The sequence below is a fragment of the Lonchura striata genome, chromosome 5, assembly GCF_046129695.1.
Source record: "Lonchura striata isolate bLonStr1 chromosome 5, bLonStr1.mat, whole genome shotgun sequence".
Lineage (NCBI taxonomy): Eukaryota > Metazoa > Chordata > Aves > Passeriformes > Estrildidae > Lonchura > Lonchura striata.
In genome coordinates this window covers 35,690,037-35,700,036 of record NC_134607.1, presented here as the reverse complement: position 1 = coordinate 35,700,036, position 10,000 = coordinate 35,690,037, and the positions used below count along the sequence as shown (strand labels likewise).

Sequence of the window (10,000 nt, the reverse complement as noted above, 5' to 3'; positions counted from 1 at the left end):
CTAATGTTTTCTCTCTACTAAATTCTCCATTGACTCTAATAAAGTCTCCCTACTTGTAAGAGCTTGGAGAGCTACTTTTTTCTTTCTTTATTTTTTTTTTTTGTTTTCCTTAAGATTGGGAAAAAGAGGGGAAGAAAGGGAGTGAGAGGAGTGTGCTTTCCAAAGTGGGGTTTCCAGGCTGTCGTTGCTCAAATGAGAATCTTATCCTGAAACTGGCTGCTCATTTCTGCGTGGGCTTTAGGTAATGCACTCTAGCAGCTCTTGCCACTCTCCTGTTTGTAAAGTATGCATCTTACAGTCCTGTACACAATACTAATACAGCTAACACTGGCCTTCATAGGGATTTTTTTCCTAGTAAGTGAAAATAAATAGCAGGTGGAAATCAATTAGACCTTCCTTGAGGTTTTAGGAAGTGAACTGTTGTTTAATAATCGCATGAGTGTGACAACATACTCCTCAATTTTAGAAGGCAGGTAAATTACTGTGCCCCGAATTGACCTGCTATTTTTATTAGTCCAAAAGAATTGAGATGGTGTGAAAGAAAAAGATACAGCTTTTAAATGCAAGATAACTTTTAGTTAAGATTGAATACGATATTCTACCTTCAATACCTTTATCTGACTGTTGGTGCCAGTCACTTAAAAGGATGTTCATTTAAACATCTGATAGATAAACCAGAGTACATGGACAGTGGGAAAAATTGTGGCTTATAGTGGAGAGATAAATATTTTAGACAGTGCTTGTTGTTTCAGTTGCAGTTTAGCAAAAATCAATTAATCTGATTTCTTAAGGCTTCCTCATGCCAGCCAAGTGCGCCTGTTAAGATAATGCTGCAGGAAGGATGCATGTTTTCTTTACCTGGAACCGTGGGTGGGTGGGAGTGCTGAACTGCTGGTTCTTGTCTCAAGTAAAATAAATCTCATCTGTGCTAATTTGCAAAATCCAGTTGTCAATTTCATTATAAATCAGTGTTCAAAAAGGCCTTCAGAGGCCCATCATATGAGTGTCCATGTAAAAGTTTTATACTACAGCTTGAATTCTTCAGAGTATCAGTGCTTCAGAGTATCTGTGTTGGGATCAAGACACTGTTGTCCCACTGCTACCTATTTTATTAATTTTTGAACTTTTTACTTTATTCACAACTACAGTCTTGACTTGTGAAAATATTGCAAATAGTGAAATGATATCACTTTGAATAGATTTTTTTTTTTTCACCATGAAAATTCTATTTTTTCTTGTGAGATATGCTGGTTTTGATAATTGATGCAGATTATATGTATTCTTTCTGATCATTCTATGCCCTGTAATGTAGAACTGGAAGCTCTGTTTTTCTGAAAGAACTTTCAGCACATGTTTGGGCATATTTCACATTTTTACTGGGAAAAACTTATTTGAGCAGACAGTAGTGTACTAAGCCATTACTACAGATACTTTATTTTACACCTACTAATACAGACACTTTTATTTTACAGTATTACAGTGGTGTTTGACCTAATTAGTGTTTTAAACATATTAACTTCTTAGGTACATATTTTAAAATAATGCAGTGACATGTCTCTGCTTAACTCAAGCTTTGAAAGCTGTTTTGGATACAGTAAAAAAACAAAACAAAAAAAACCCAAAAAAAACCCCAGGTTTACAAATGTTCTCTTAGCTTTCAAAAGTTTTTGTTTTCGCACATTCAGCTACGTCCTTAATATTTGGCATTTTGATTTATTAAGCAATCTTAAGTGTTAAAGGCTTTTAGCGCACGTCAGCGCGAGCCTTCAGAGCGCTGCGCCTGCTGTGAGTGAGGCATGAACTCCAGCGGAGCACGGGAGCTGCAGGTTCGGAGGCCCGGCTCACCTCACGGCGGCACCGCGGGCCGGGCCGGACGGCGGCGGGCCGGCCTGAGGGGAGCGCAGCGCGCGGCGCGGCGCGGCGCGGCGCGTTCCGGCCCGCGCGGAGCCGCGCGCGCCCCCGCCGCCCGCCCGCGCGCGCGCCCCCGCCGCCGGCCCCGCGGGGCTGCCGGCGCGCGCCGCGGCGGGGGCGCGCGCGGCTCCGCGCGGGCCGCGGGCCGGGCCTCGCGCGCGCGGCACGTGCGGGGCACGCCGAGGCCGCGCCGCGCGCGCCGCGCCGCCCCCTGGCGGCCGCGCCGGCGGCGCTCCCGCGCTGCCCCGGGCCGGGCCGGGCCCTTGGCGCCGGGCCGGGGCCGCCCTCACCCCGGCGGGGCTGGCACACACCCTGCCACGCACCGAGCGGGCTTAATTGCGGCACCGAGCGCCATCCTGCTGTTTGCACAAATAAAAGACCCCGTCTTGATGCAAAATAAACACAAAAGCACTGTTGTGACTATAACAGGGAGTCATATACTAATTTATATAATAAGTGGTTGTGCACGCTTTATTCAAGATTATGGCTGCAAGAAATGGCATGAATTGCTGGGTGTGTTTAATGCTGGATTATAGCAATTTGAAACATGTCAAACACATGGCTAATGCCTCATGCTTCACTCATTCTTGCGTAAACCTGCATAGCCACCATCCATTATACCCCTGGTAACAACACAATTCTGCAAGTAAATATTGTTACACTAAGTAACCTTTCAATTCAAGTTGTTTAGGAAGAGAAAATGCAATCTTGTGCAGTCAGTTCCAGTGTCAGTTTAATGTTTCAAAGGGGAAGCGGTGTAGAGAATAAGTATCTGCACGGCGACTTGCCAGCTTAGAACACACGCGCGCGCACGTGCGAGCGCCCGGGCGCATAGCAAATGTCCAGTTCACTGCAGGGGAGAGGAGTAAAGCTCTAGCTTCTAACAACAAGGTGGAGTATTTCTTTTTTGGTATGGGTGATAGCTTGGCTACCCTGGCAGGACTAGTTATTCAGCCTGCAGTGCAACCACGCTCTAAAATGATCTCCGATTTGACTCTCTCTTGCAGACAGCAGAAAATATTTTCTCCATACCTTTGTTTAAAGTACTGGGTAGCAAAGCTTGTATCCCACCTTTGGCGCCAAGAGTTGCAGAATCACAACAGAAGTAGGTGCTGGTGAATGTGTCTGTGAATGTGGGTGCGTGTGTGCATGTGTGCCTGTGTAGGCATGCTCCTGACTGACAGCGAGTGTGACAGCAAGAGAAAAGAGAAGGATTAGAAAGTATGAATGTCTATAAATGTATGTAAACAGGGACTGGTATATTTTTTCTTGTTCTGTTTGTCCTATTTTCTTGTCCAAACTTACAGCCCTAATACCTGGTTGATACCTGTCTATTTCATTTGTGTTTATTTATGCTTATTTTGGTACCAGTCTGCGCTACTGTTGTAAAAAACAAGGAGAAAAGTACATTAGTTTACTCAATGAGATGTTGTGGGTTCAAATTATTTTGGTACCAGTAACTTGAGTTACTGATACATAAACATCAGGAATGATCCTTGTTTAGATGTTTTCAGTGCTTCAGTTTGTGAGGATTCAGAGTTGGTAGTACCTACACACACAAGTGCGTGGACTCACGTAGGTATGTATATCTGTGCAAAAGAAAAGAAGGGAAAACAAAAAGATTCTATGCTGATGCTTTCTCTAGCAGCCCTTTTTCAGTTGCTGACAGTGAGGAGGGGGCTGAGAGCAACCAACACAGCGCATTACTCCAGCCAAAGTTTTAGTGTTGTTTTTAAGAATACCATTTTAAAACTAGAGAAACACCCCCCACACTTTATTTTTGACGTAAAATTATAGGGTCTCTTTTATCTTCATAAAAATACTTCAGTGTTTCTTCCACTTCACTTCAAAATAAATTGCCCTTTCTAGTGTTGTTACTCTGTAGTTTCATTCTGTCTGCTGGATCGGGTTTGTTGTTTTCTATTGCCAGAGTAGTGTTACTGGTCATGTTATGTTAAAGCCTATTCTACAGGCTCACAGGCACTTTAACTTTAAATGTAGAGCCTGAACTACACTCTGGGGCTTTGCAAGGATACAGAATCCACAAGACATAAAACCCTTTGGTTAATATGAACTGGAAGACATTTAACCCTTCTTTGTTAATTGTAATGAAAAAGTCAGAGACATGTGAAAACAGGAGGGATGGTGTATTTATTTATTACATTTCTGGGTGTTTGTAATGTTTTGATTATCTAACATTTACTCCCCCTTTGCCCTTTTAATGTGCCTGGCTAAATGTACCACTGTTATTGTCTAACATGTGAATTTGTAAAAGATGAACCTGTCTGTTGGTTAAATCTTTGTTTCACTAAAAGAGGATTAACGTTTGAATTTCCCAAATTTCCAAATCCTTGTAACGATATAGCTGATGAAGTTTCAAATAAATTTCCACTCTGATATACACGTCCTTTTATTGAAAGTAAATATTGTAAAAATCAGAAAGGGCTGTCTGCTTCCACAGTTGTGGCATATCCGCATTAGAATTTTCATATAACTACTAAGGGCAATCAGACCCTTATTCTCTGAATATTTTAAACATCGTACATGTAAAATTTATGCCTAATTTGAATACTTATTAGCTGCCTAATCTCAGAAAAGAGTATTAGCTTTGTTTTTGCCTTGTAAAATTCATCACTGCTTGTATCACATTTTCCATTTCTATTATTTTTCTTTGCTGATGTTCATAAGTGTTTTAGGAAGACTGTTTCTTCATAAACACATCTGGTGCTGCTGTTGTTTACTGGGCTATAACAGCTGCCCTCCTTTATGTTAAATGTGTTTGTGTTTAGGTTTTTTGCATCATGTTTATTTCTGACCAGAACATCCTTAAATAACTAATCTTTTGCTATTTAAAATTTTTCACACAATATATACTTTTACTTTATCTTGTAGGAGTTTATTTGTGGTAACTCATAGTGCATTTTAATTAATATCCCATGCAGATAGTTGAAGTTGTAATGGTCCTTTCCCTGCTTTTTTTTTTTTTTTTTTTTTTTTAAGGAAAGGCAGTTGCTCATACTTTTTAAGGGAAAAAATAGCTACATTAAATAATTAGGCTAAACAGCAAGCTTTGTTTCCTTTCCTGAGTTTGCTTACACATCCCTCTCCCTTCAGAAGTGTTTTTTTTAAAATCACAGCTCAGCCAGGTTGTTGTGAGGACTCTTGTCAGTAGGTCGGGAGTGAGGATGAAGGAAGGGAGCTGCATTCTGACCCTGCACAGGCAGGAGAGGACTTTGGTGGCTCTGAGAAGAGACGCTGACCTTTCCATATTACAGATACAAAATGCGCCTTGAAATTCTGGTTTGTAAGGGCACGTTGGTTCTTTATTTACTGCAAAGATTTCAACTGATCTTGGCAGGACATCTCATTGCTATCCTGAAAGTACAGTATATTTATGCAGTGAAAATGATAAAACATTTATTACTGTAGAGAAGGTAATATGCATAATTTATGCTGTTTTTAGCACAATCATTAGTGATATTCTTGATAGATTTTATTTCCAGCTTTCATATCTAATACATGCCTGGAAAATTAATTTTATATCTTTCATTTATTTGCCTATGTTAAAATTGAGTTTTAAGTCATCTTCAAGTGAACAGTTTGATTGCTGCTCATGCATAAGCTTAATTACTTCCCAGGAAGGACAGTATTAAATGTTTTAAATGTCAGAAAAATAAATGAATATCAGGCGTTTGATTAAAAAAATAGGCAATATCTGACGTGTTTGCAGCAGGAGCTTTTTCTTAAAATGCCTTCGAGGCAAAATTTTATTTAGTCACAAAAAAGGAGAAGCCCATTATACTATTTATCATTGGTTGATACCATATGATTTGTAACACCCTTACAAAATTTTAATTTTGTATGATTAGCTGTGCATCATTAAACAACAGCCTTGCATAAGATATGCTGTAAAATTCTGACAGAATCAAGATAGTGAATATTTTAAATAAGGCTGTATAGTCATCCATGGTTGTCAAAGCTAGATAATAGGAAATATAGAGCAGTGTGTGAAATCGTGCCTTCACTTAAACTGGTTTTATAGGTAGACTTTAAAACGTAGTCGTTCATAAATGCTATTGACCATGCTGCGTGCATGCTGTGTTATTTTGGACGTTAAATGTAAGCACACAAAGCTTGCTTATAGAAATCATAATTCCAGTGATTAGCAGCCGTATGAAAGCAGAGTTTGCATTGCATTTCTTGGTAAACGGCTCTGCGAGGCTTTTTTCTTCTTCTAAAGATGCTGTCTGTGTAATTGGCAGAGAGGGACATCTTGATAATGGAAGTGTGAAGGTGTAACGCGTGTGTTAATTGATACTTCTTAATCACTTTTAGGTATTAAGTCATGATGCAGGAATCTGCGACAGAGACAATAAGCAACAGTTCAATGAATCAAAATGGAATGAGCACTCTAAGCAGCCAATTAGATGCTGGCAGCAGAGATGGAAGATCAAGTGGTGACACGAGCACTGAAGTAAGCACAGTAGAACTGCTGCATCTGCAACAACAGCAGGTAAGTTTGTTTTGTTTCCTGTTTGTTTTTAAACAAATAAAGGGCTGTTTTCAAAGGGGGATCTTTTTGGAGACCCTTAGTGCGTGCTGAATGTGGAGTGTCGTGGAAGTGAAGAGCATGGGGCATTATTTATTGTTGTTTTAGTGCACGATAATGCTGAAATGGAAGGATCCCGTTCTTGTGGCAGCAACATCTTGCTGATATGGCTGCATGCCACCACGCTTGCCTGGTGATTAAAATCCCGCTGCGTATTTATAAAAGTTGTGCCGAAGCCTTGCAGTGCATGTTTTCAGGAGCTGTTAGTTTACTGTGCGATTCGGGCGAGCAGGACATGGTGCGGGGTTTTCCACCAGAGGGCCACATTACTTGAGACTTTGCTTCGCTTGCAATGAATTGTGCCAAGTCGGAGCTGGGCAGTGAAGGGACCCTAGTGAAGGGACCAGAGTGACTTTTCTCAGGGAAGATACTTTGCTGTCATAGGTGTAATTAAAAAATGCTAGTTAGTTCAAAAGCACCGAGATAAAAAAGACAGTGTTCCTGTCTGTATGTGCTTGCGTGTGTGTGAGTTGTAATACAGATGTAAAATGTTGAAAGCATGAGGAAAGAGAAGAAGCAGCTTTTCTGCAGGTCTGTTTCCCTTCTCATTTTGAAAACATATTTTTTAAGCTTGTCTGTTTGTGTTCCCAACAAGCTAATGGAGAACTACTGTTATGTTTAAAACTGTAAAATTCAACTGTCCTCTGGCTGCTGACACCACCTAATTACAAGATGCAATCCATTAATTTTTGTCACTGTAAGATTTCTGTTCCTTTTAAAACCTGAACAAACAGAACTCCTTCATGGTCTACCTAAGGAGTTGCCTCTTCATCAGGGAACACAGATTGTACTAATGCAGTGAAGCCTAAACTGTTTGGTAAACAACCGGGGTCTGATTCTGCTTCAAACTCCTGAAAGTCTTCGCTGCCTCATCCTTTCATTTGCTGAGCCCACTCAGCACCTTTGAAGTTCAAACCCTTAATTTTAAATGCTGAGGTTTTTCATTTCAACATCAGGTTTTACATTAATGGAAGGAAAGTTGTTTTCTGTTAGGTAAACTATTACAAAAATTCTCTTTTATGGAAACATGTTTTAACATGATAGATACATTACATGTGCATGGGCCTCTGAAATAAGAGGTCATAATAGCTCTTGAATAATTTTTAGTGCTGAATTAAGCAGTGTACACTAGCTACATTTATAGGTAAATATTTTAAATGGTGACAGAAAATTTGGAAGAAGGAAATAGTTATAGATTGAAATATGACAAGTTGTTAAGGCTTAAATCTATGCCTTGCTTCAAATTCAAGTGTATTGTTTTAACAATTGAGCACTTACAGTATGACAGTCTGAAGAAATACAGGTTTCAGTGTCTTCATTATGTTTGTAGCAGATTTCTACCTTTCTATGCATGATTATATATATAACCTTGTATTTTTATACTATTTTCATATAAAATTGTATACATATAAGTAAATATAAAAATTTAATATTGTTTTCATTGAAAATCATGCCATCATCTTTATTCAGGTATTCAGATTATAACAAATTTTTAAAGTCTTTTTTAAGAAAGAGTGTATCAAATTGGTGAATATGTTTAGAAAACTAAATTTAAGTGAAGCACTTTAAAACACAAAAATGCTAATAGAATAATGTGCCACTTACATGTTTCTCAAAGTAGCAGTCCTAGGCATGTGTAGCCAATTTGTCCATACAGCCAGAGATTTCAGTAGATAGCATTTGCAAAGACCACAGAGAATTACAACTGAAGATGAAAATATCCAGTTGAGTACTAATAGCAGACAGGTTCTGAGGGGACAGGCTTAGAAGTGACAATCTTTTCTTCAAAATTGTGATTAGATCTTAAATAAGCAGACAGGGAAAGTAAAACCATGGGTACAGTTAATAGGACTCAAGAGGCATTTTATGGTACAGTCTGCACCATAGGATTTAAATACAACTTGAGTTAGGCATATGAATCCTTCTATAAAATATGTTGATGTGAAACATAAACACTAGTAAACATACAGTAGTATGTCCTTCAGGTAACGGGCATAGCTTTGTGTTACTTTTGCTTTTCTTCCTCCACTTTCTGTTTCTTTTCCGCCCCCTGTTTTTTAACAGATGCCTTTTGAAATATGAATTAAGAGGAAAATGATGATTGCTTTTATTATTGCCACTGTAGTAATTCTCTAAAATTATGTTTTTAATATGTGACACTTGTCTGGAAAACTTTGACACAGAGAAAAACAGAAAAAACCCTAGCAATTATTATTCTTAAGATTTTTTATTGTTTAAATATGTGCAAGATGTACTCATCTCATGGTTTAACATTCTGGATTTGGCTTCTCTGAATCATTTTATTGGGAGTTCTTCAAATAGAAAATCCAAGTTTTTATAGCTTTTTCTAAAGGAAGCGAGTAAATGATTGCTGGTTTTAATAATTTCCTTTAACTAGGCAGCTACATAAAGGGATACTAATGCTTAAGAATAGGTTTATCAGCTGAGTAAAATCATAAAATAAGTTTTTACTTTGGTATGAATATTTACTGGGGAAAGTTAAGTGAGAGAAATTTTAGGCTGAATTAAATTTTTAAAGTTATTTATGTATGGATTTATAGAAAGTAAATAAGATAAAACAGACTTTATTATGTTCTTGTAGGCAACTGTATGGAGTTTGGACACTCTTGTTATTTTCTTGATGAACTATGTGGTTGTGGTCTTTATATTGAAATGAGAAGTTTGACTTAAATCAGGGAGTTGTTCCTCATCCATGTATCAAGAGTGAATGACAGTATTCTATAATATATTGTAATATATACTTGGTGATAAATGGATTGGGTGCTGTCACAAGTCATCAGGTCAGCTTTGAAGATGTATGACTAGGATGTAAGCAACTTCTTATCTTGCTGTTGATATTTATAGATTTATAAATATAGCTAAAGTGAGTGTGGAATTTTATTTTAAAAATATGATGCAAACTCTACTCTGCCTATGTTTGTGTCTTCTGCTTTTTTTGGCTTACGGTGAGCTTTCTCTTTTGCATGTGTACATTCAGACACTTCTGAGCTTTTCACTTTCATTTTTTTCCTTGTATGTTAAAATTGGTGTTAGATACTAGAATGTATAATACATGAAAAAAAGCATATCCTTGATTAAATACATTGACAGAATATTCTGCATTAGATGTAGAATTTTATTTTTATATTAAGTTTGTAGAATTAATTGTTTGTGTCACTAAGGTCAAAATAGTTGCTAAAAAACCATGATTGCTTTGCAGGGTAGATTTGAGCTTGCATTTTGAGCATTCATTAACTCAATGCTACCGAGATAATCTTTTTAAATGTTTTATGGGAATTTATTGCTTAGAAGCTGTTTCAGCTGACTATGTATAATGTTATTTCTCCAAAGCAGTTTTATTTTGTTAGCACTAGCATTTTATTGGTACAAAATATGAATAGTATTTCCAAAACTAAAAATATAGTACTAGCTTTCAGGTTATCTTACTGATGAAAAAATAGAAGTTTTGCTTTCTTGTGT

General features: G+C 38.0%; 1 protein-coding gene across 10 annotated transcripts in view; it reads left to right on the top strand.

The window, feature by feature from the left end:
- FOXP2 (forkhead box P2) overlaps nt 1-10,000 on the top strand; it is a 398,909-nt gene that overhangs the window by 204,986 nt on the left and 183,923 nt on the right. For 9 of the 10 annotated variants that reach the window (XM_077783452.1, XM_077783451.1, XM_077783445.1 and 6 more), the window contains one exon: nt 6,247-6,424. In XM_077783452.1, the coding sequence (XP_077639578.1) occupies nt 6,257-6,424 (168 nt within the window). In that variant the 5' untranslated portion in view covers nt 6,247-6,256. Of the gene's footprint in view, nt 1-5,787; nt 6,031-6,246; nt 6,425-10,000 lie in introns of those variants that run through there. The other variant, XM_077783450.1, reaches the window with a different exon arrangement.